Below are 27,668 nucleotides of genomic sequence, written 5' to 3' on the forward strand. Positions count from 1 at the left end.
GTGTGGATCCGAAAAGACTTGGTAAAGGACATGATTCACAAGAAGGGACCCGAATTAATTTGGGTTCCTAAACTAAATTTTTGATTTGTTAAAGGCATTAGTGAGAGGCAGCATCAATTGGTACTTTGATTGTGGACGGAAGTGAAAGCCAATCTCTCTCACTAGAAGCCTACAAAGGTGGCACCATGACGTTTGACCATAACAAAAAGAGGTGAAATTGTTGGTATTGAAAAGTTGGTAAGTCATCGTCACAACGTGTCGACAAAGTGTTGCTTGTCAAAGGTTTGAAGCACAATCTTCTTAGTGTCTCTTTTTTGTGTGATCATGATAATGTTGTTGAATTTCTTGTTAGTGAATGTAGAATTCTTGATGCAAAAACAAGGGAACTTGTTCTTGAAGGAAAACATGCTAATGATGTTTACTTGACTAATTTTTGTTCATTGTCCGGTCCAATCATGTTTTGTATGTGTGTCTTAAAGAATGACTCGTGGCTTTGGCATAAACAATTAGATCATGTAAATGTTACAACATTGAACACCCTTAGAAAGCTTGACATTATTGATGACATTCCTAACATTAAAATTCAATTTTAAAGAGATGTATGATGATTGTGCTAGAGTAAAACAAGTAAGATGCTCCTTAAATCCAAAAAATTATTTTTCTTGTACTTCTAAAACCTCTAAAACTCTTTTGTATAGACTTGTGTGGAGCAATGTATATTAAAAGTAGAGGTAGAAGTCGGTTCTTGTGCATGTGTGTTGATATAATTTTATGATATGTTTGGCTACTTACTTGATCTTTAAACATGGAACATTTGATGAATTTCTTTTTTGGTTGAAAAGTGTGTAAAATAAATTTGATTTTTTTTACCCGACCATGGAACGAAATTTAAGAATTCATCATTTGAAACCCATTGTGATGAACACGGTGTTAGTCATAACTTTTCCAACGTAAAACACCTCAACAAAATGAGTTTGTTAAACGTATGAACCGTATCTTGAGAATATGGTTAGGACCATGCTTCTAAGTAGTAAGTTGCCAAAGAAGTTATTTTTTAGCCATCAACACTTTTATGCTTAATTTATAACCATGTTATCATACGTAAAATTCTTAATAAAACTCCCTACGATTTGTTGAAAAGAAGAAATCCGAATATTCCCTCTTAAGATGTTTTGGCTGCAAATACTTTGTTCAAAAATTGGGAAAGACAACTCGGATAAGTTCGATGTTCATAGTGACGAGGTCGTCTTTATTGGATATTCTGATCATAACATGGCTGACACGGCTGTCGCAACCCTGTCAAAGATAAAACCAAACGGTCTCAACTAAAATGTAGTAGAGGCAGTCGAGTATCGAATCCACAGGGAGGTATATGTTCTATTAGTAATATCTAGTCCATCTATGTAACAAATTCGGGGGTTTTAGTTGTTTGGTAACTACACTACGAGGATTAAGGGAAGAGAAATCAAAACAAGAGAAAATAAGGAAGAAATACAGGGGTAAATCAGATAAAAGAGAGAAATATGCTAGGAATCAGTCTACCGTGGCAGCTACACTATCGGGTCAACTGAGTCGATTAAATTATTGATAAGAAGAGCGAGGTCGTCACCTTTCGGTCCTTAAACCTACGATTATACCCTTTCGGTCTCTAATCGCCCTAGGGTCTCCCTAACTTAGCTTTCGCCCTAATTAGGTATCACCTATTGTAATTAAGCAAGCCTTCCCTTCCAATCTTTCGATCTAGGTCGAGGGTAACTAGTTAATCAGTCTCCTGCATGCATTCATTCAACCTAATCACAATTATATTGCTTAATACAATTCTTGTCGCAAAACTAATCTAATCATGTCGATCCTAACATATTGCTACCACGGTTTCCCTAATCCTAACATATTAAAGGAATTAGCTACGCATGGCTCGGAATACTACACTAGCAATTGCTAATCTAATAACATAAGACATGATAACTAAATAGAGAAATAATAAAAGCAATAAAGAAACAAGAATGAATTAAAAGGGAAAGAGTACGGTTACAAAGTTGTAGATCGGAAATCGTAGCAAAGTGTTTGAGATGTAAACTAAGAGATGTATGATCCGAGATAATGATAAGAGATCCGCCTGATTAGCAAGACTAATCTCTTTATTTATAATAAACCTATGCGTATAATTAGACCTAATGCGTCACGGACCCAAGCCCAATAACAAAAACTACTCGATCGAGTAGTTTAAAACCACTCGATCGAGTAAAATAAAGCTCAAACCACTCGATCGAGTAGAAAATCTACTCGATCGAGTAAATCCTAAAATTCAACTACTCGATCGAGTAGAAAAAGGACTCGATCGAACATAATTGTACTCGATCGAGTACTTTCCAGCAACAATTTCCTACTTTGCGCACTGAACTTCAAACGGCTGCCATTTCTTCGTTACTTGGGCAAACAGGGCGATTCCGGTGGCGTTGGAAAGTTAAGAGGACAAGCTTTTATCTCCAATTGGAATCACCTGAATATAAGTTGTAGAACGCGAGATATGGCTCTTCAAAGTAGGCACTAGCAATTTGAAGTTCTTCCTTTGCTCGCCTAGCTATCTTTCTTCTTTGTGCATCTCAAAATAGCTACATTCCCGCTCCAAATTCACTCTTCCTCCAAATGCATGCAAATTAGACGGTAAAAGGCTTGATTTCACTACTTTTTGATCCATTCCTGCAATTAAGACAAAATAAACCAAACTAGCATATTCGGGGCATTTCGTAGCATAAAACTACGATAAAAGCGTAGAAATACGTGCATAAAATAGGCTAAAAAGACTATATAAAATGCACGTATCAAATATCCCCAAACCAAACATTTACTCGTCCTCGAGTAAACTAAATGCAACTAATGGAATGGAAAAGATAACTCAGAGCTAACTACAAATGCCCACTTAAACCAATTTAATGCAAGCAAACTAACACTTATAGCAAACAGTCAAATGCAAACGAGTTGTAAGATGTTTATAATAAAGCTGAACCGTCGACCTTGCAAGACCTTTAACAATGGACTCTCAGGGGTCACTCTTCTCTCATGAAGCAAAGGGTGAACATATATATGTAAGAGAGAAAGAAAAATAGTCGCTCACCTAGACTACGACCTGCATAAACATGCATGCAACTAATATGATAGACAATTCTAACTACCGTACACACATTCCAACCAAACAAGATCCTGTCACAGCCGAGGGCTTACAAAAATATGGTAAAGTGAGGCAATGGGTAAGAAAAGGCAAAACATGTTATGGGAATGTAGAGGTATAGGTGGCCAAGCTAGTACCTAAACAAAACCATATGACAACATCCATTTCCAACTCAATTACAAATTAAGCACATGTGCCCTTCATTTGGCACAAAATCTCACCAAACCAAACTGAAAATACTCCTCAATAAATACAGATAGAGCATAGGAGCGAAACCGTCTCATCAAACAACATTTTTTTCTTCATTTTTCTATATCTTTTCTCGGTTTCTTTTCTTCTTTTTTTTCGAATTTTTTCTCTTTTCTTTTTAACGTTTTTTTTTTGTTCAGTTCAATTCTTTTTTCATCATCCTCCTTTTCTTCATTAAATACCAACTCCCAATCAATATGAAATAAGCCAAACTTGGCACAATAAAATATATACCGCAAAAAACATACACTAAACTAGCTTGACAATGCAGGCTAAATTTGGGATGTAGCTAAGGGTCAACAGGCAGATTTGGCTAATGTGGAGTTTATGGGTAAAAATGAAAGGAAAGGGAAATTGTAAGCACCTCCCTGCATGTGACACCAACCACTAATCCGAATGTATCAAGGCAAAAAGCAATTGAATTTCATATACGTGCAAATTAATGATACATGTTATGCAAGAAGTAACTACTCACAATCCTACATGAAACCAGTCATAAATGACACCAGTTTATAAGGCTCTAATCCTTAGAATTTATAAGTAGGTTGCCAAAATTTCAGGTCAAGTCTATATGTTCAGCTTAATTTTAACATAAACTCGTAGATATGCAATAAAACAATGCTAATAAGAATAATAGTTCAATGCAGGGCTTAAGCAAAAAGACAATTTATAGTGCAATTTCATCATTGAAATCAACCGTTCCGACTCAACCTACATGCTAAAATAAACGTGAAATTTTTGAAATTTTCAATTTTTAAATTTTTATGGAATTTTAAATTTTATATGAAAAATAAACAACAATGCATACGGAAATTAATCGTGATAACAGAAATGCAAATAAAAACAAGATGCAGACACAGATATGGATGCATAACCTCCCCAAACCAAACCGTACAAAGCCCTCATTGTACAAAAACATGGAAAGAAAATGCAAACTGAAAGAGAAAGATAGTAAATACGGAAAGCTCACAAGATTGCGCGAATAAGGGACCTCCCCAAACCAAACCGGCAACGTGTGAGGTCGCTAAATAGCCCGAATATCGTCACAGGAAGCGAATCCAAGTCAAAACCACTCGATCAAGAGGAATAGTGGTCGATCGAGTAGAGTGGGCATCAAAAATAGTTCGATCGAGAGGAATAGTGGTCGATCGAACGGTTTCTCTCTTTGCAGGTACTCGATCGAGTAAAATAAATGCTCGATCGAGAGGATTTATCAGCAAAAGTGCTCGATCGAGTACAAAAAGTACTCGATCGAGTGATCCTCAGTGTATTCCTGCAAAACGCAAATAAAAACAGCCCGCAAACTAACTAAACAAGCATACTGAGATAGTCTATGGTATGAAAACCATTTATTACAACTGAAATGAAATAAAATGTAAAATAAAGTCTCTGGGTTGCCTCCCGGGTAGCGCTAGCTTCAGTCAGGTCCCAGCTCGACCTTCTTTTTCTTCGAGCCTCTTTAATCAGTCATAATCAAAACAGCTCAAAGCGCGCATCATTAGATCATAAATCTGCGCATGTGCTACACAAAAATGTAAGTAGCACCATAAAACAGTGATAGTATAGGAAATTAAAATGTAATAACATTTAAGTCTAACAAATTTTCTATGACAGCTCCTAAAGATATCCACAAAATTATTCCTCCCTCCAGTTAAGGGCGGAATATAAAAGCTGGACTTAACCGCAAGTGGAAAAAGCTCAGGAGCATTGGACTCGAAAATAACGCGAGTAGAATTCGGATGCTCAAACGGGTAGAAACGGTGAGGCGGAGGAATCTGGTCTGCTAAAGGGGAAGGTGGGTATTCATCCCAGATGCAAGGGACGGTTAAGGCAATTGGGTCAATTGGGTCCTCTATAATAGGTTCATCAACTATATCATCGTAACTATCCCATTTAACCTCAAGATAGTCTGCAATTGTCTCCTCACTCCCCCTAGCGCTAGACTCGTCAGTAGGGAAGTCCTCAAAGAGACCCTCCCAGTCGTCCTCACTGTCTGTGAAAGAATCATAAAGGGGTTCTAGATTTTCCCTATAGAAGGGATTGTCAACCATGCTAGAAGTCTCCTTTATGTCTCCGTAAAAAAATTATGGCATCCTTTATATTGGTTTCTAAAGTCTCACCCATCCCCTCGTCTGAGTCAACATGAAGAGAGAAATTGGGTTTAACGGTTTCAGCAGCAAACCAATCAAAAAATTCTAATACCTCTTTTACGGGGATTCCTTCGAAATCCCACTTACCATTAGCCTCGAGGTATGCTCGCGTAGGGGCATTAATTCCCTGGATGATAGACTGGCATATTTGGAGTCCCGAAAACCTTCCTCGTCTTGGTTCGAGAAACTCCTCCAACCTGTCTATATAAGCACCAAAGTTTTCGTTCTCATCCTGCGGAAATCTAAGAACGGAAGACATAAGAACGGTCTCAAGGAACCAAAGTTCCTTGAGACAGAAGACAAACTAAACAAAACAAAAAGAAAACAATTGCCTCCCCGGCAACGGCGCCAAAATTTGACACGGCTGTCGCAACCCTGTCAAAGATAAAACCAAACGGTCTCAACTAAAATGTAGTAGAGGCAGTCGAGTATCGAATCCACAGGGAGGTATATGTTCTATTAGTAATATCTAGTCCATCTATGTAACAAATTCGGGGGTTTTAGTTGTTTGGTAACTACACTACGAGGATTAAGGGAAGAGAAATCAAAACAAGAGAAAATAAGGAAGAAATACAGGGGTAAATCAGATAAAAGAGAGAAATATGCTAGGAATCGGTCTACCGTGGCAGCTACACTATCGGGTCAACTGAGTCGATTAAATTATTGATAAGAAGAGCGAGGTCGTCACCTTTCGGTCCTTAAACCTACGATTATACCCTTTCGGTCTCTAATCGCCCTAGGGTCTCCCTAACTTAGCTTTCGCCCTAATTAGGTATCACCTATTGTAATTAAGCAAGCCTTCCCTTCCAATCTTTCGATCTAGGTCGGGGGTAACTAGTTAATCAGTCTCCTGCATGCATTCATTCAACCTAATCACAATTATATTGCTTAATACAATTCTTGTCGCAAAACTAATCTAATCATGTCGATCCTAACATATTGCTACCACGGTTTCCCTAATCCTAACATATTAAAGGAATTAGCTACGCATGGCTCGGAATACTACACTAGCAATTGCTAATCTAATAACATAAGACATGATAACTAAATAGAGAAATAATAAAAGCAATAAAGAAACAAGAATGAATTAAAAGGGAAAGAGTACGGTTACAAAGTTGTAGATCGGAAATCGTAGCAAAGTGTTTGAGATGTAAACTAAGAGATGTATGATCCGAGATAATGATAAGAGATCCGCCTGATTAGCAAGACTAATCTCTTTATTTATAATAAACCTATGCGTATAATTAGACCTAATGCGTCACGGACCCAAGCCCAATAACAAAAACTACTCGATCGAGTAGTTTAAAACCACTCGATCGAGTAAAATAAAGCTCAAACTACTCGATCGAGTAGAAAATCTACTCGATCGAGTAAATCCTAAAATGCAACTACTCGATCGAGTAGAAAAAGGACTCGATCGAACATAATTGTACTCGATCGAGTACTTTCCAGCAACAATTTCCTACTTTGCGCACTGAACTTCAAACGGCTGCCATTTCTTCGTTACTTCGGAAAACAGGGCGATTCCGGTGGCGTTGGAAAGTTAAGAGGACAAGCTTTCATCTCCAATTGGAATCACCTGAATATAAGTTGTAGAACGCGAGATATGGCTCTTCAAAGTAGGCACTAGCAATTTGAAGTTCTTCCTTTGCTCGCCTAGCTATCTTTCTTCTTTGTGCATCTCAAAATAGCTACATTCCCGCTCCAAATTCACTCTTCCTCCAAATGCATGCAAATTAGACGGTAAAAGGCTTGATTTCACTACTTTTTGATCCATTCCTGCAATTAAGACAAAATAAACCAAACTAGCATATTCGGGGCATTTCGTAGCATAAAACTACGATAAAAGCGTAGAAATACGTGCATAAAATAGGCTAAAAAGACTATATAAAATGCACGTATCAAATATCTCCAAACCAAACCTTTACTCGTCCTCGAGTAAACTAAATGCAACTAATGGAATGGAAAAGATAACTCAGAGCTAGCTACAAATGCCCACTTAAACCAATTTAATGCAAGCAAACTAACACTTATAGCAAATAGTCAAATGCAAACGAGTTGTAAGATGTTTATAATAAAGCTGAACCGTCGACCTTGCAAGACCTTTAACAATGGACTCTCACGGGTCACTCTTCTCTCATGAAGCAAAGGGTGAACATATATATGTAAGAGAGAAAGAAAAATAGTCGCTCACCTAGACTACGACCTGCATAAACATGCATGCAACTAATATGATAGACAATTCTAACTACCGTACACACATTCCAACCAAACAAGGTCCTGTCAGAGCCGAGGGCTTACAAAAATATGGTAAAGTGAGGCAATGGGTAAGAAAAGGCAAAACATGTTATGGGAATGTAGAGGTATAGGCGGCCAAGCTAGTACCTAAACAAAACCATATGACAACATCCATTTCCAACTCAATTACAAATTAAGCACATGCGCCCTTCATTTGGCACAAAATCTCACCAAACCAAACTGAAAATACTCCTCAATAAATACAGATAGAGCATAGGAGCGAAACCGTCTCATCAAACAACATTTTTTTCTTCATTTTTCTATATCTTTTCTCGGTTTCTTATCTTCTTTTTTTTCGAATTTTTTCTCTTTTCTTTTTAACGTTTTTTTTTTGTTCAGTTCAATTCTTTTTTCATCATCCTCCTTTTCTTCATTAAATACCAACTCCCAATCAATATGAAATAAGCCAAACTTGGCACAATAAAATATATACCGCAAAAAACATACACTAAACTAGCTTGACAATGCAGACTAAATTTGGGATGTAGCTAAGGGTCAACAGGCAGATTTGGCTAATGTGGAGTTTATGGGTAAAAATGAAAGGAAAGGTAAATTGTAAGCACCTCCCTGCATGTGACACCAACCACTAATCCGAATGTATGAAGGCAAAAAGCAATTGAATTTCATATACGTGCAAATTAATGATACATGTTATGCAAGGAGTAACTACTCACAATCCTACATGAAACCAGTCATAAATGACACCAGTTTATAAGGCTCTAATCCTTAGAATTTATAAGTAGGTTGCCAAAATTTCAGGTCAAGTCTATATGTTCAGCTTAATTTTAACATAAACTCGTAGATATGCAATAAAACAATGCTAATAAGAATAATAGTTCAATGCAGGGCTTAAGCAAAAAGACAATTTATAGTGCAATTTCATCATTGAAATCAACCGTTCCGACTCAACCTACATGCTAAAATAAACGTGAAATTTTTGAAATTTTCAATTTTTTAATTTTTATGGAATTTTAAATTTTATATGAAAAATAAACAACAATGCATACGGAAATTAATCGTGATAACAGAAATGCAAATAAAAACAAGATGCAGACACAGATATGGATGCATAACCTCCCCAAACCAAACCGTACAAAGCCCTCATTGTACAAAAACATGGAAAGGAAATGCAAACTGAAAGAGAAAGAGAGTAAATACGGAAAGCTCACAAGATTGCGCGAATAAGGGACCTCCCCAAACCAAACCGGCAACGTGGGAGGTCGCTAAATAGCCCGAATATCGTCACAGGAAGCGAATCCAAGTCAAAACCACTCGATCAACAGGAATAGTGGTCGATCGAGTAGAGTGGGCATCAAAAATAGTTCGATCGAGAGGAATAGTGGTCGATCGAACGGTTTCTCTCTTTGCAGGTACTCGATCGAGTAAAATAAATGCTCGATCGAGAGGATTTATCAGCAAAAGTGCTCGATCGAGTACAAAAAGTACTCGATCGAGTGATCCTCAGTGTATTCCTGCAAAACGCAAATAAAAATAGCCCGCAAACTAACTAAACAAGCATACTGAGATAGTCTATGGTATGAAAACCATTTATTACAACTGAAATGAAATAAAATGTAAAATAAAGTCTCTGGGTTGCCTCCCGGGTAGCGCTAGCTTCAGTCAGGTCCCAGCTCGACCTTCTTTTTCTTCGAGCCTCTCTAATCACCATAATCAAAATAAATTTCAAAGCGCGCAGCATTAGATCATAAATCTGCGCATGTGCTACACAAAAATGTAAGTAGCACCATAAAACAGTGATAGTATAGGAAATTAAAATGTAATAACATTTAAGTCTAACAAATTTCCTATGACAGCTCCTAAAAATATCCACAAAATTATTCCTCCCTCCAATTAAGGGCGGAATATAAAAGCTGGACTTAACCGCAAGTGGAAAAAGCTCAGGAGCATTGGACTCGAAAATAACGCGAGTAGAATTCGGATGCTCAAACGGGTAGAAACGGTGAGGCGGAGGAATCAGTCTCGCTAAAGGGGAAGGTGGGTATTCATCCCAGATGCAAGGGACGGTTAAGGCAATTGGGTCAATTGGGTCCTCTATAATAGGTTCATCAACTATATCATCGTAACTATCCCATTTAACCTCAAGACAGTCTGCAATTGTCTCCTCACTCCCCCTAGCGCTAGACTCGTCAGTAGGGAAGTCCTCAAAGAGACCCTCCCAGTCGTCCTAACTGTCTGTGAAAGAATCATAAAGGGGTTCTAGATTTTCCCTATAGAAGGGATTGTCAACCATGCTAGAAGTCTCCTTTATGTCTCCGTAAAAAATTATGGCATCCTCTATATTGGTTTCTAAAGTCTCACCCATCCCCTCGTCTGAGTCAACATGAAGAGAGAAATTGGGTTTAACGGTTTCAGCAGCAAACCAATCAAAAAATTCTAATACCTCTTTTACGGGGATTCCTTCGAAATCCCACTTACCATTAGCCTCGAGGTATGCTCGCGTAGGGGCATTAATTCCCTGGATGATAGACTGGCATATTTGGAGTCCCGAAAACCTTCCTCGTCTTGGTTCGAGAAACTCCTCCAACCTGTCTATATAAGCACCAAACCTGTCTATATAAGCACCGAAGTTCCTTGAGACAGAAGACAAACTAAACAAAACAAACAGAAAACAATTGCCTCCCCGGCAACGGCGCCAAAATTTGACACGGCTGTCGCAACCCTGTCAAAGATAAAACCAAACGGTCTCAACTAAAATGTAGTAGAGGAAGTCGAGTATCGAATCCACAGGGAGGTATATATTCTATTAGTAATATCTAGTCCATCTATGTAACGAATACAGGGGTTTTAGTTGTTTTGTAACTACACTACGAGGATTAAGGGGAGAGAAATCAAAACAAGAGAAAATAAGGAAGAAATACAGGGGTAAATCAGATAAAAGAGAGAAATATGGTAGGACTCGGTCTACCGTGGCAGCTACACTATCGGGTCAACTGAGTCGATTAAATTATTGATAAGAAGAGCGAGGTCGTCACCTTTCGGTCCTTAAACCTACGATTATACCCTTTCGGTCTCTAATCGCCCTAGGGTCTCCCTAACTTAGCTTTCGCCCTAATTAGGTATCACCTATTTTAATTAAGCAAGCCTTCCCTTCCAATCTTTCGATCTAGGTCGGGGGTAACTAGTTAATCGGTCTCCTGCATGCATTCATTCAACCTAATCACAATTATATTGCTTAATAAAATTCTTGTCGCAAAACTAATCTAATCATGTCGATCCTAACATATTGCTACCACGGTTTCCTTAATCCTAACATATTAAAGGAATTAGCTACGCATGGCTCGGAATACTACACTAGAAATTGCTAATCTAATAACATAAGACATGATAACTAAATAGAGAAATAATAAAAGCAATAAAGAAACAAGAATGAATTAAAAGGGAAAGAGTACGGTTACAAAGTTGTAGATCGGAAATTGTAGCAAAGTGTTTGAGATGTAAACTAAGAGATGTATGATCCGAGATAATGATAAGAGATCCGCCTGATTAGCAAGACTAATCTCCTTATTTATAATAAACATATGCGTAATTAGACCTAATGCGTCACGGACTCAAGCCTAATAACATAAACTACTCGATCGAGTAGTTTAAAACCACTCGATCGAGTAAAATAAAGCTCAAACCACTCGATCGAGTAGAAAATCTACTCGATCGAGTAAATCCTAAAATGCAACTACTCGATCGAGTAGAAAAAGGACTCGATCGAACATAATTGTACTCGATCGAGTACTTTCCAGCAACAATTTCCTGCTTTGCGCACTGAACTTCAAATGGCTGCCATTTCTTCGTTACTTGGGCAAACAGAGCGATTCCGGTGGCGTTGGAAAGCTAAGAGGACAAGCTTTTATCTCCAATTGGAATCACCTGAATATAAGTTGTAGAACGCGAGATATGGCTCTTCAAATTAGGCACTAACAATTTGAAGTTCTTCCTTTTCTCGCCTAGCTATCTTTCTTCTTTGCGCATCTCAAAATAGCTACATTCCCGCTCCAAATTCACTCTTCCTCCAAATTCATGCAAATCAGACGGTAAAAGGCTTGATTTCACTACTTTTTGATCCATTCCTGCAATTAAGACAAAATAAACCAAAGTAGCATATTCGGGGCATTTCGTAGCATAAAACTACGATAAAAGCGTAGAAATACGTGCATAAAATAGGCTAAAAAGACTATATAAAATGCACGTTTCAATGGCCTATAAACTACACAATAAAAGAACCATTAAAATGGAAGAAAACATTCATTTCATATTTGATGAATCTAGTCCTTTTTGTGTCTAATGAACAGGTTGAAGAAGATTAGGATGATGATTTCGAGATTGGGATGATTTGTTAAGATATGGATCAAGTGGTGGAAGAGGCTGAGCAACAGTTGGAGCGACTGTTGTCTGAGGATGATATCCAAAATTCAGGGGGAACTAATCGTCCTCCAACACAAGAAGATGCTAACTCATCCAGGGGGAATGTGGATGGTGAAGAACAGCCCAACCAAATAATGAACGAATCACAATCATCCTCTTCAAATAATCCCCATGCAACAGTCACCTCGACTGTTACACAAGAACAAACCGATTCCTCAAACCCACTTATTCCAAAAAGGAAAAATGGAAACACCAAAGCTCACCCTATCTCAAATCTAACCAGTAATCTAAATTTTGGAATGAAAACCAAATCCTCACTCCAAAACTTTTGTGCCTTCAATGCATTCCTCTCTCAAATTGAACTTGTCAATGTCACAAAGAGCACTCACTTTGTTGCATCTTTGGGTGACAACCATGAAAGAGGAATTAAATCAAAGGAATGAGGTATGACATCTTACCCCTAGGCCAGTGTAATGTAATTGGTACAATAACATTGGTCTTTCGCAATAAGCTTGCTGATTTTAGCGAAATCGTATGGAACAAAGCTAAACTAGTGGTGCAAAGTTTTAACCAATAAGAGGGATTCGATTATGATAAAACCTTTGCACCGGTAGCTAGGCTTGAAGCCATACGTATGCTTATAGCTTTTGCATCTCATGTTGACAAAACCTTTTTCAAATGAATGTAAAAACTGCTTTCCTAAATGGATATCTTGAAGAAGAGATTTTTGTCGAACAATCATCGGGCTTTATAAATAATGAGTTCCCTAACCACGTTTTAAAACTTAATAAAACACTTTATGGTTTAAAACAGGCTCATGAGCCTGATATGATAAGCTTTCAAAGTTTCTATTAGGAAAATGTTGTTTACGTGGTTTGGTTGATAAGACATTATTTATCAAGTCACAGTGCGAGGAACTGTTGCTTGTGCAAGGATATGTCAATGACATTATTTTTAGTGCATTAAATGGCGTCCTTTTTAAATACTTTTTTTGGATCTAATAAGTTCTGATTTTGATGACCATGATGAGAGAACTTGGATTTTTCCTTGGTCTTCAAATCAAACAAAGTGAGAAAGGTACAATGATTCATCAACAAAAGTGTTTGAAGGAAATGCTAAGTATGTTTGGGTTGACTAATGTTAAACCTCTTGCTACACCAATGATTTCTAACATCAATCCTGACAAAGACGAAAATGGTAAGAGTGTTAGTGAAATCATGTATCGAGGTATGATTGATTCATTACTTTATTTAACCGCTAGTCAACCCGACATACAATTAAGTGTATGCTTGTGTGCCCGCTTCCAATCAAGTCCTACGGAATCACATTTCAAAGCCGTCAAAAGGATTTTTGAGTACTTGATTGGAACATAAACCTATATATTTGATATCCATCTCATTACGATCTTGATCTTGTAGGTTTTTGCGGGTAGCACGGTGATGAATACAATGAACACATTGAGTATTGACACTTTCTTGGGTCCTTGCCTCATTTCATGGGCCTTCAAGAAGCAAGAAGTTGTTGCACTATACACGGCTGAAAATGTATACAACAGTGCAGTACTCTGTGGCGCACACATTCTTTGGGTATGACAATAATTGCATAACTATGGTATTATCTTCGACACAACTTCTATCTTTTGTGATAACACTAGTGCAATTAACACCTCAAAGAATCCAATACAAAATTCTAAAACTTAACATATCGACATAAGACATGATGTTTACATGATCAAGTTGTAAAAAGGAATATTTGTCTTAGTTTTTGTAGAACGGAAAATCAATTAGCGGACATTTTTACAAAACCGTTTGAAAGAGCACAATTCGTAAAACTTCGGTTGGAAATTGGTTTATTGGGTGATATGTGATTCATATTATTTTATTTTCCTTAATGATTGACTAAAGATGAGGACATACATGTGATTACCCTAATTGTTAATTAGTTTACTTCATGCAAAAATATGGTTCGAAAAATATGAATAATTATGCTTGCATTTGAATTGTTATTGCATTGAGCCACTCAACCCACATTCAAAAATCAAACCTCTCCACCTCTCGCATGTCACTAAAACCGTCCGAATCAACACTTCAAAAAAAGCCTCCAAAACCCTCATACAACCGAGACTTCAAAATCTTCAAGATTCTTATGACCCAAAGAAAAGAGAAAATTCAAAGAAACAAATGCCTTCTCCCATTAAATCCGCTGCCACAAATGAAATCTTCAACTTATTTGCAAAACTGTTTTCTATTTTAAAAGTCTTCAATCGTTTTTCAAAAGAGCTGTAAATCTCCATGTATCAGTTCGCTGCACTGTGGTATATGAGCTTGTTCCATAATTCTCGTGTTTAGGTCTTAATTGTGATCTCCATGTTCATTAAGTTAACGATTGAGATTCAAAGACTCTGTAAACCTGTGAGATAGAACTTAAGTCTTGAAGCGGAGTAGCTTTGAGCAAGTGAAAGTCTTGAAGCGGAGTAGCTTCAAGCAAATGCAACCGGAGTAGGTTGGCGAGTTATTTTCAATGTAAGGGGTTTAGTTGTTTGAGTAAATTTCTAAACAAGCAATAAAATAACGGTTGGACGTAGGCCTCGGAGTAGAGGCTGAACCAATTTTTTAAACATCGTCTTGTTTGTTCATTTACTTTTACGTTTGTTCTCCTTATTTATATATTGTTTATCTCGCAATCATGCATGTGTCACGTGTTCAATACCGTGTCTCGGACACTCTTTGATTGATTCAATCTTGTGAACTTAAAACGATTAAGTATCTCAAGTTTTCAACTTAAAAGAGATTCACTTAAGATTTTGATTGCTAAGAGTATTTAACTTAAAAAGTATTCACTTAATATCTTCATTGTTAAGTTGAAGAAAAAATACTCTTTCATTCATACTTTTCTGGTATGTGCAACAGTCGACTTTACTGTGACATATACTGAGCTGAATTCGTGTGTATATACTTCTAACTCAAATAGTTCTAAGTATAAACACCTCTATCATTTAACGTATTGTCCATATCAGTTCAGTCTATTGTCCTAGATTTCAAAGAAGCTTAATTCAAGCTTAAAAATTTTAATTGGACACCTAATTCACCCCCTCCCCCTCTTAGGTGTTCTCGTCCTTGACTCTTCAACCTTGGACTTCTTGGCCAAATTAGAGTCGATTAAATGGCAGAGAACATGTTCATCGTACATATGGTACAACACCGGCTGCACTCCTCCTTGAGAACATGTTCATGGTCGTCAAAACAATAATCCTCCTCGTAATCGTCTTTTGGATAGATTGTATTGCAGAAAAAATACGATATGAGCGAGACAAAAGAAAAAACATTAGGTTAAACAATCCGCTTGCCGTTTTCAAACTCAAACTAAATTAAAGTATCTCCATTGATATGTTAAAAAGTACATGTATTATTCATGAAAGATTAAATTAAAATACAGCTTGCTTTTATACGTTTAATTAATTAAAATACAACTCTCATATATGTTGAACAAATGTATGAAATTTACTTGAATAAACGGATAAGCTAAGTAATACGTAGTCGAGTTCATTCGCCTCCACAAATACACATGTTATTAGTATTTGCAAGAGTCGTACATCTTGTACAACATCTCTTACACTTCTCGCAGAGAACAGGTTGTTCACTCTCGTCAACGCAATCAACCTCCTCGTTATCACCTTTTGATATGTTTGGCACATTATTCTTTTTTTTTCGAACAATTTTTTTAATAGTTTTTTTAAGTGAGCCTCCTTCAGTTTCTTCTACATAATCTACATAATCCACCGTGATCAAATCTTCTTCTGATACGTTTGGCACATTATTCTTTTTTTTTCGAACAATTTTTTTAATAGTTTTTTTAAGTGAGCCTCCTTCAGTTTCTTCTACATAATCTACATAATCCACCGTGATCAAATCTTCTTCTGATACGTTTGGCACATTATTCTTTTTTTTTCGAACAATTTTTTTAATAGTTTTTTTAAGTGAGCCTCCTTCAGTTTCTTCTACATAATCTACATAATCCACCGTGATCAAATCTTCTTCTGATACGTTTGGCACATTATTCTTTTTTTTTCGAACAATTTTTTTAATAGTTTTTTTAAGTGAGCCTCCTTCAGTTTCTTCTACATAATCTACATAATCCACCGTGATCAAATCTTCTTCTGATACGTTTGTCACATTATTCTTGGATGAGTCTGTTTCTGTTTCTACCTCCATTAGTTCTTTTGTGAATTTGATGCTTCCATATGTTTGCACGGCTAAGGTCATGCAAAAAAGAATGTTAAGGAAACAAAACAAATGTACGTAATAGGGAAGGGTTTACGCAGTGTACACCTGGTAAAAAAACTAAGCTAGTTGGCTTTTACAAATCTGGTACTCCTTGTCAAAGTTCTTGTCAGTATTTAATCGAGGATTATTTCATGTCGTTTTTTACCATTAACGTATCTAATATAATACTGATAGATGTCACGTAAAAGTGTTAAAATTAAACCGGCTCATATTAAGATTATTGAAAACATAAATGAGGACAATATAAGGTAAGTAAAACAATAAAAGGAACCTGATGCAATGAGTAAGATCATAGTAATGACGGCAAGTTTAGAGGAGATCAACATGTTGCGCAATTTTGAGAGCTAATTGTGTTAAATTAAAATGGAAAATTATGAGAATAAATAAACTTAAAATTGTTGATTCAAATCATGCATGCCATGCTTGTTATTTATAGTAGTGTTATCGGTTGACGATGCAATCAGCTGCATGTACTACAGCAATGACGGTCCATTTGTATAAATTTTTTTTACAATAATGCGCTGCATTATATGTACTACAAAATCAAACCAAATCGCCAGAGCAAGACTGCAAGATTATTATAAGCTATCTTGTGATTTTGCAATTCCATCAAGAGATACTCGTAGCTGTGTTTAATGGTTAATTCCGTTTCATTATTTGTTTATAATTTGTTGAGGTTGTTGAATCATTAGAAAATGTTAATTATAGGTTTAAGACTTGTTCATGCAAGAAGTCCTCATTAGTGTCTAATCATAATGTATAGATAGATATTTTACTATAATACAAAAACTTTATTTAGAGACACAGGTTTTAGAAAGTTAATAAATTTTTATAACAAATATATAACTGAAATATCTTAAGATTACATCATAATTATATATGTGTATTTGTATGATTATTTACTTGAGCCTTCAAAACAATGTAGAAGATTTTTTTTATGATTATTTACTTGAGCCCTCAAAACAATGTAGAAGATTTTTTTTTTTAAAGGAAGGGAGTACTAGATATTAAGTTTAATGAACAATCGAAAATATATTTCCTTATGTATGTATAGGTTTAAGAGATCTTCTAAAAATGTACAAAAAAGGATGGAAAAAAGGATTGAACACACAACCTTTGATACATTCACATTTATATGCTTAGCAACAACCAACTATGCCACTGTATTATAATGATTTTACTAGATAGTAAAAATTATTTGACATCAAATTATGTTGGGCTATAGCCCACTTGGCCTAAATCTGGCAAAATCAACTCGACCTGATTGACCCGACCCGAAAAGACTGACCCGAGACCCGAAATTGACCCGAACTGCCGCACCCGAATGACACCCGAAACCCGAATTAACCCGACCCGACCTGAAAATGACCCGAGCTTTCATAGACCCGTATTAACCCGACTCAAAATGACCCGACCCGGAACTACCCAACCCGAAAATGACCCGACAAAACATAACTTTAATTGGACCCAAAAGCTTTGAAATGCCTTTTTCCTTCTTAATCATTGACCCGAAAATGAACCGATCCGCTTGACCCGAAACAACCCGACCAACAAACCCGAAATAGACCCATAAAACCGAAATGACCCGACTCTACCCGAGCCCGACCCGTTGACCCGATTTGCCAGGTCTACTGACTACTGACTAGACCTAGAGGTGGCAATCGGGTCACTCGGGTCGGTTACGGGTCGGGTTATATTGGGTTCGGGTTATGTCGGGTCAGTGACGGGTTCGGGTCGGTTCGGTTCATGTCGGGTCATCTTCGGGTCGGGTCATCAACGGGTGGCAAGTCGGGTCGGGTCATTAGCGGGTCAGTGTCGGGTCAGGTTATCATCATATATTTTATCTTATATATTTAGTTTTAGATGGTAATTTTATGTTTAAATAATGGGTTGGTGTATTAATTGTAGTTTTAAGTGAAAATAATTAAGATGAATGTCAATTTGATGTTATTTAAACCATTATTAAGCTAGTTCATTATCGGGTCATCTATCGGGTTGAGAAAATATCGAGTCACGGGTCGGGTCGGTTCAGTTCGGGTTAGGAAAAAATAAGGCTGCTATCGGTTATCGAGTCGGTTCGGTTCGGGTCGGTTCAGTTTCGGTTCACCCAATTTCCGGGTTGTATCGGGTCGGGTTTCGGGCGGATCGGGTCGGGTTCCTCGGGTCGGGTCAACTTTTGCCAGCTCTAACTAGACGTCTAGACGTGGCAAAATGGGTCAGACCCGAAAAGGCTGACCCGAGACCCGAAAATGACCCGAACTTGCTTGACCCGAATATGACCCGACCCGACCCAAACCTGACCCGAACATTGTCTGACCCAATGTTGACCCGACCCGAGGTGACCCAATTCGAAAAGACCCGACTCATAACTGACCTGATCCCAAATGACTTGAAGTGACCTAAAATGACCCGAAACGACTAGTACTAACTCATATTAATACTATATATATGTAATATATCAAAATAAAGTTTCATTGGTTACAATAATCCCTAATAAATAGTTAAATTTGCAAAATAGTATTTCTTAATCAAAATAGTATTAACTTAAGTATTTAGCCATTAACTCAAAAGCAACCCGACCCAAAATGACCTATACCCGAAAATGACCCGACCCAAAATGACCCGACAACAGGTCACCCGAAATTGACCCGAAACCCGAAAGTGACCCGACCCGACCCAACCCGACCCGAAATATGTGATAGACCCGAAATGACCCGACCCAAATAGACCCAACCCGTACCCGAGTGACCCGTTTTGCCAGGTCTAACTACTAGTCACCCCCACCGCCTGTCACCTTCTCTTGTTGCACTCCATATGAATATTAATAGAGCTGGCAAGTCTGACCCGATCCGAACCCGAGCAAACCCGACCCGAACCCGAAAATATTGTGACCCGAAACCGACCCGATGACGACCCGTAACCCGGCACGACCCGATTATCAGTGACCCGAACCCGACCTAGACCCGACCCGATATTGACCCGACCCGATACTGACCCGATTAAATTGATGACCCGATAATTATTAAGCTTAATTTTGATCAAAATGAAAGTGATTTTGTATTTAGATTGATATGTTTGACTTAGTAATGAATTAATTAAACCAAATAATAGGTTAAAAAATAAATTTAATGGTAAAAAATAATAGTAATGCGATTAAGTTACCAGACCCGATAATGACCCGACCCAAACCCGACCCGACCCGATACATCATTCGACCCGAATGACCCGACCTGATAACGACCCGAACCCGACACGACTCGACCCGAAAGAGTATGCTGACCCGATATGACCCGAACCGACGTGACCCGACCCAAACACGACCCGACTGACCTGATTGCCACCTCTATGAATATATGATTGTTATTGAGTGTACAAAAAAAAAGATTGTTATTGTGACTTGAAATTTTATGGCTATTTCATTGGACCTCTATTATCTTCTCTTAGCTTAAGCCTAAAAATACAAGAAGATAAGTGTGCATTTTTGGGCCGGTATTGTCTTCTCTTAACCCCACAACATAAGACCTTGTTACTAATGTGGCAGGTGAAAGTTATAAACATATCATAAACTCCTCAATTTTCTGATGTAGAACAACTTTCTCACAATATTTTGGGGTATTTTACAAACTTCCCCATTTAAAAAATACAACGTCCTCGTTGTGTCTGGCTCATTGTGTCTAGAAGGCTGGCAGCTCGCCGCATTCAAGCCTCTTAATCTTCCCGTGCTAGGTGGGTGATCTAGGTACATGCTCACCACAAGGTCGCAAGGTTACTCTAATACCCCTTGTAATAGTCCGACCTAACACCGTCATAACTCATAACACAATCCCAATAAGATGGGTGTGCACCTTTGACCTTGTATTGCTTTCTTAAGTCTAAAAACACGAGACCTTGTTACTAATATGGTGAGTGAAAGTTATTATAAACATATCATAGCCTTCTCAATTCCCTGATCTCACAGTTGTTTTTGGGGTGTTACACGTTTGTCTTTAGGCTTGAACGAAGATTATTATAAATGCATCCTTGCTTGATTCAATAGTCTTCCAACCCAACATAGTAGTCCTCTATTCCAATTAATTATATACAAATTGATAAAGATGTAATTCAGATAATCACATCTATTCTGTATCTCAATTATTTGTTTATTTTTCTATTTTAGAAAGATTTTTTTACGAGTAATTTCACCATATAAATTCATTATATAGTCAACCTGTCATCCACTAACAACCAGCCTAAATAATCGGAAAAAAGGATTATACATCACTCAATGGGTTTCTGAATTTATGTGTATTTTTTTTAAGTTCTATAGAGTTATAAGTTCTATTTTAGTTTTCTAAAGTCAAAACTCAAATTTTTCTGAGCTTATATGTAATTTTTTGACTTCTAACTTAATTTTTTGAGTTTAATGTTTAAGTAAATGAAGTCAGAAACTTCATAATAAAACTCATAATTAATTTTTAAAACAAAACTCGAAAACTTTATCTAAATGTTCAGAAACTACACCATCAAATGTATAGTCCACTCAGTGTAAATAATCCCATCTCCCTTTTTTTTTTCTTTGTGGCAAAATCAAAGATAAACAAGTTATGAACGTTGAAGTTACTTATCAAATATCATACTTCCTCCTCTTTTCTCTAAAAAACCCTAGCCCTCATCAATCAAATTTGGGGCTTCCATCGACTATTGACCGTAGGGGTGTTCACCGGTCCAAAACCGGACCGGACCGGACCGGACCGGATGAACCCGCGGACCGGATAACCACATATCCCAAGACCGCGGACCGGACCGGTTAGAAGGGGACCCGGACCGGACCGGACCGGAACCCTTTAGGTCCGGTTTTTTCCGGGTTTGGACCGGACCGGTACTAATTTATAAGGCAAATTTAGTTTTATTTTTTAATGTGGACCGGACCGGACCGGATCGGAGACCGGTCACCATATTTTTTGGGACCCGGAGACCGGACTGGTATGTATCCGGTCTGGACCGGACCGGACCGGCCGGTCCGGGTCGGTCCGGTTTGCTGGTCCGGACCACTTTTTGTTCACCCCTAATTGACCGAAGGTAAGCCCCCCAAAAGCTTTATTTATCAGTTCTTAGTATGAAACTTTATGGATTAATCAATAAAAGTCTCCCTTTTTGTGAGATCTGTTTATCTGTCTCTATTTTCGGAGTTTTTTCAGTCCTTGTCTTTCTAGGTTTTAGTTCTATTGAAAATATAGATAAGAACGCCTTGGCCGTTTCTTATATGGTGAAGATACGGAAGATCAGTTTCGTAACGGATCGTTATATGGTATTACATATGATGTCGATTTGTTGGTTACACTCGCTTTGGTCAGATGGAATCGTCTCTCGTCAAGGCTCAAGATCCTACGATCCTCTTGTGAAAAGCTGTTTGCGGCGATATAATAGAGGACGTGCTTTGGAGCAATTCAAGTTTACAGATCTTTCTTTGAACGAGATTTTATTTTATTTGGGTCTAGTCGAGTTGTATCCGGTCAAATTTGATACATGTTGTAGATGTCGTATGACTATTTATTAATGATTGATTAATAGTTGGGGGTGGAAGAATGTTTGTAGAGTAAGGGATATGTTGGCATCTGGATATTCTAATGGACAATGGACTTTAGGTACACAGGGGTACTCTGTCAGTCAAGGGTATGAGATTTTGAGAAACAAATTCCAGTGTATGGTATGGGCTAACCATATATGGAATAGTTGGTGCATTCCCATTTCCCAAGCATCAATTTGTTGGATGGTTGATTCAAAGGAATGCCTTGCAACTGAAGGAAAAACTTTTTCATCTGGGCATTGTGAGTGATGATCTCTGTGTGTTATGCTCTAATGAACCTGAAACTGTGGAGCATTTATTTCAGGAATGTGAGTATAGCAGAAGGCTTCTGGAGTTGTTTGCTCAGAAGTGTGGATTGGTGCTGCCTAATACCAGTCTTATCATGTGGATTGGGCAGTGTTCAGTTTCCAAGACTAGAAAAGGAGTGTTGTTGGCTTTTCTGCAATCTGTCTTGTATCAAATTTGGATGCAGAGGAACAAAGCTAGAGTTGAGGGATGCATTCTTAGACCTGAATTGGTGTTCAAGCAGCTAATCAAGGAGATGAATGTCTGGTTGAGGACTAAAACTGAACTGGCTATGGATAGTAGGGATAGAGCATGGTTTACTAGTCTTCAAAATGTAATGTAATATCCGTTGGGATATTTAAACAGTTTGTTTGTAAAATGTACGAGTAGCTTGTAATAGTTGTTTGTGCTTAATGGAATTTTTACCTTTCACCAAAAAAAAAAAAAATGATTGATTCTTTCTTTAAAAAAAAAAGATTATGAACGTTGAAAATATTAATTAATTGATTGAGTGTGAAAGGGTAAAATGAGAAGATTGGAAGGAGAAGGTGAATAGTGAATACTAAACCAATTACACAAAATCTCTTTCTCCTTCATCTCTCTATCACAATCGATTAATCTAATATATATATATATATATTGCTATATCGGATGGACCAGCAACCAGAGTCGAGATATATAATAATATTTTAAGCGATTATTAGAAAAGAAGGTAGAAAGGAAAGGGTAGATAGCAAATACCTCTAAACGACTAAACCCACCCAATTGCTAAACAACCCGCATACATACAGAAAAAAAGGTATGTGAAACAACCATCAATCCAAATAACTATCAATTATGTTACAAATTACTGAAACAAATCAAGTTCTTTGCTATAGAAATCTGGGTGGGTATTTAAACGAATATCGTCTTTCCAAATTCCAATCACCGGGGATGGCTAAGGTAGCAGTTCAACGACGAAATTTTCCTACAAATTACGGGCCACATACTCCGTTTAATGGAAATGTTGCATGTTTTTGGCTTAAAATGAAGTGTCAGGGTATCAACTCGTATCGAGGTGTGACAATCGGATACGCGACCCGCCTCTAACATGGGAGTAATTTAAATTGCAAGGTACTTCACTTGTTAAAAAAACCCAATTTTCTAATTTATCATGTTGTTTTGTTTATTGTGGCGTACTGGCGTTGTCCTTGTGGGTCATTAATCATTATGCCTTAAATGGTCAATGTATTTTAATTTAGCAAGTATAGTCTATGAAAAATCAGAGGAGTAATGTAGAAATTGCCTCATTTTTACGTCCTCGTATCGTTCTTCAAGTGAGTGAGGGCGATTGTAATACCCATGTTCCATTGATAAGCTTAAATTACTAGTGTTACTCATATGAACAAAGTGCGTCGTCTTTTCTGGCGATTGTTTCAAGTGGGGTATCCAATGTGATTGTGAGATTGAGACCCATCAAATAGTCACCCCTATTTACATTCCTTAATATTTGAATCTCTATTAAATGGGCGATTTCAAATAGAGTCCGTCTCATTGAAGACGGCTATTATCCGTCACAAGCTGAAGACGGATAGTGATCCTCTTACAAAATGCAAGTGGGAGGGCCCCTTGTATCTATGAGGACCCATCAATAATGTATGAGTGTTTGAATTGAGCTGTGACAATGTGTATCATAATTCATAATTCATAATAATTAAATGAACAATAATTTCATCACAAATTCTTGTTTAAGACGCAGATGAGACAAAAAGCAGAATGCCTCGGGAATGGTAAATTCTTTTCTCATCTACCTATATGGGATAGTATTTGACCCATTCTACACTTAAGACGAATATGACCGTCTTAAGAGAGACCAACTGAACATTTCATATTCCATACACACTGTCAAATTGTCAACTATGGTGACAGGTCAGAAGTTCAGAACTCAGATTAGTATCTGTTTATATTAATATGCATGATTTGCACAAGAGTATGAAGAAGACTTTATTTTTCTAGTGACTCTTGCATGGAATGTGCATAATATTTTACAAGTATTTTGAAGTTCATAATCATTGACCTTCAACAGTTATCTCTTGCTATAAATATGATGTTACTGTAATATACTAGATGGTACGTAGAAGAGTCTGCAACTCTGCATTATTGTTCTTTCTTCTAGGAAATCCTATATAGGTAAATGCTAGTTTCAAGTTCTTTATATGTTTTTGCACTGTATCACATACTTTCTCCGTCACAATCATTTGTTTATTTTGATATTCTTTGTAAGGGTTAAATGGTAAAATAATGATCGAGACGGAGGGAATACTTTTTCATGAAAGTACTTACTATTCTTTTGCATTATTTTCTGTCAATGAAAATGATGCTTTTGTGCTATGCTTTTGCTATTATTTGTATGTGGATTAGTTATCGAGTCTGTGATGTTTAGTGAGCCATTTTAATTTATTCCATTAGAATCCAGAACCGGAATGATTTAGTCTTTGTACTTATCCCATGGGTTCTCATAATAACATTCGTGCTTCTCGTGAAAATCCCTACAGTAAAGAAGCAGAGATACCCTGGTCTGACAAACAGATCGATCATGGACCGGGTAGACAGTTCAACTGAGGAAGAGATCACAGTACCACTGCTACTGTCCGTGGATGAGATAATCGAGCAGAGTATTGGACGCCTGAATTTTACTCAAATTCTGCAAATCATCCTCGTTTCACTGCCATCTTTTTTTGACAGCCAGCAAACCTTCATCAGCGTCTTTGCTCATGCCCAACCAACATGGCACTGCACCGGTAGTAACACCTCCTGCGCCTCCAACTCCAACCTATGTGACCTTTCCAAGACCGAATGGGCTTGGGATTCCGGTAATGTTTACACTTCAATCATATCAGAATGGAACCTTCAATGTCTCGGCTCTATAATTGCCGGCATGCCAGGGACCGCCTTCTTTATTGGTTGCTTTCTGGGTGGCTTGTTGCTTGCCACCCTTGGTGACTCATCACTAGGTCGAAAAAACTTGCTTTGTATTTCATCCCTGGTAATGTCCGTAGCTGCATTGGCCTCAGCATTTTCTCCTAATGTTTGGGTTTACTCGGTATTTCGTTTTTTATGTGGGATTGGGCGCGCACCAGTGGCCATCTGTGCCCTCGTTCTGTTGACAGAGCGAGTTTCTAAAAGGTGGCGTGCCCAGGCCGCTATGGCTGGATTCGTGACCTTCTCTCTTGGAATATTGGGCTTGACTGGTATTGCTTTTTTAACCAGGGATTTCTCATGGAGAACTCTGTATTTATGGACTTCAGTTCCGGGAATTATAAGTTCCGTACTGTGTTATCTCTTTCTATACGAGTCCCCTCGATGGCTTCTCATGCAGGGACGAGAAAAGGATGCCATGGCCGTCTTAAGAGGCCTAGGATCTGATACCATAATTAGCCCGAGCTTACTAAATGCCAAAACCGAACAAAAACTACCTAAAACAAATCCTTTCATTTCCCTTAAGATTCTACTCAGTAGACGATGGGCTGTGAAACGTTTGATAGCGTCCATGTTACTAGCTTTTGGCATCGGATTGATATTTTTTGGTATGTTCTTGGGTGTTGGAAACTTGGGTTTCGATATCTACTTGACCTCTGTATTCAATGCAATACTCACCCTTTTTTCTTATCTTCTCACTTTCCTTTGGTGGATTCAACACTGCAACCGTAGAAGCTCTTTACTCGGGTTCTGCACGATCAGTGGAGCAACATGCTTAATCTTTTCAGTCATGGGAACTAGCCATAAGGGTATACTCATTTCGCTAGAAATAGTATCTCTATTTTGTGCTTCTATGGCTAACAATCTGGTATTAATGTACATGGTAGAGCTCTTTCCGACATGCGTTAGAAATTCTGGTTCGTCTCTAGTAAGGCAGGCCATGATCTTAGGCTCAGTTTTTGATCCGATGCTGGTTATGTTAGGAACGAAAAACATTATTTACTCGTATGGAACATTCGGGTTGGTGATGCTACTGTGTGGGTTTCTGGTTCTCTGGCTTTCAGAAACTAGGGGTAAGGTACTTTGCGATACCATGGAGGAGCAAGAGTTAGTCGACCAGGACACGAAGTTACTTTTCTGATGACATTGCAGGAATAGCGATGTATTGTTTCGATAATTGAGAAACTGATGGTTAATATTTCCGATGTAGCTAAAGAGCGATTTGTACAACTGTTTGATTTGAATTATTATGAAATACTGTTATGTCTGTATATAAAAATGGTTCTGTAGATTGGTCGTGTTTCTTTTATTGATGAAGTAGCAGTCATTCAAGGCAATTATTGTCGAGTATGTAATTTTCCGTTTGTGGCTCCGAGAGCAACCTATTTACTTTGTTATTTTCAAATCATTGGAAGACCTGCAACACTTCTTGGAGCGCAGGTTACAAACAGATGTGCAAAGATATGCTGCACTTTTCTGAGCAGAAAGTAATCCCGAATACTCTTCATACTGAACTACGAAACCCGTTCCATTCCGAATAATTAACTGGGCTGAATGGCTGAACCTCATATAGTGTTTTCTTTTTTATTACTCCCTCCCATTCTTAATAAATTTTTCGTCAATTCATAATACATTTTTTTATTTTTTTTTTATTTTTTTTTTTTTTTTTTATTTTTTTTTTTTTTGCGGGTGGGGTAGTGTGTTGTGTTTTCCAAATTCAATTGCAGGTAGGGTAGTGTATTTTATATGGTAAAAATTTACTTTCTAATTCTTGTTTAAAGAAGAAATAACCCATTAAAACCTAAATAATGGTAATATCTTGTTAATTTTACCATATTACGTCCGAAAAACCAACGTAATTAAATAGTTTTGATTTTTTGGAAAAGTACAAAACCCCAGTGTTTCACCCGTAAGCTCTGCTCTCACCTCCCGAGCCTCCTCCCATGGTAAACCCTAATTTTCTTTCATTCATCTTTATTTATTCTTTTACTGTTTTACCCAAACCCTAATTTTCTATTTATTTTACTATTTATGTCTTCTTGTAAAAAATTAATTGAATTAGTTTGAGTTTGGACGTCGTTAATTTAGGGTATCGTTTGCTCCAATTGATTTTATTATTGAAATTTTTGCAGGCACTTCATTAAATATTAAAATTAAAATATAGTTTTAATCTAATTTCATGGACTTGGAGAAGGACAAGGGAGTTAGCAGATTTGCTCTCTCACCCGGCCCTTTAGTACACATAATTTCGGTTACCGTTCACCCGAATACGAAGAAGCATGGAACGTTTGCTATTTATGGAAATATAAATGCCGAGTTCTGGGATTCCGTAT

At 37.5% G+C, this 27,668-nt stretch overlaps 1 protein-coding gene and 1 long non-coding RNA gene across 2 annotated transcripts in view; both read left to right on the top strand.

Moving 5' to 3' along the window:
* The window catches only part of LOC141610813 (organic cation/carnitine transporter 3-like), a 39,258-nt gene extending 12,619 nt beyond the window's left edge, over positions 1–26,639 (top strand). The window contains exon 2 of the mRNA XM_074429076.1: positions 24,917–26,639. Coding sequence (XP_074285177.1) covers positions 24,953–26,476 — 1,524 coding nt within the window. The 5' untranslated portion in view covers positions 24,917–24,952 and the 3' untranslated portion in view covers positions 26,477–26,639. The remainder of the gene's footprint in view (positions 1–24,916) is intronic.
* The window catches only part of LOC141610822 (uncharacterized), a 266,728-nt gene that overhangs the window by 53,853 nt on the left and 185,207 nt on the right, over positions 1–27,668 (top strand). The window lies entirely within an intron of this gene.

This window comes from Silene latifolia, chromosome 11 (genome assembly GCF_048544455.1).
Source record: "Silene latifolia isolate original U9 population chromosome 11, ASM4854445v1, whole genome shotgun sequence".
Classification (NCBI taxonomy): Eukaryota; Viridiplantae; Streptophyta; class Magnoliopsida; order Caryophyllales; family Caryophyllaceae; genus Silene; species Silene latifolia.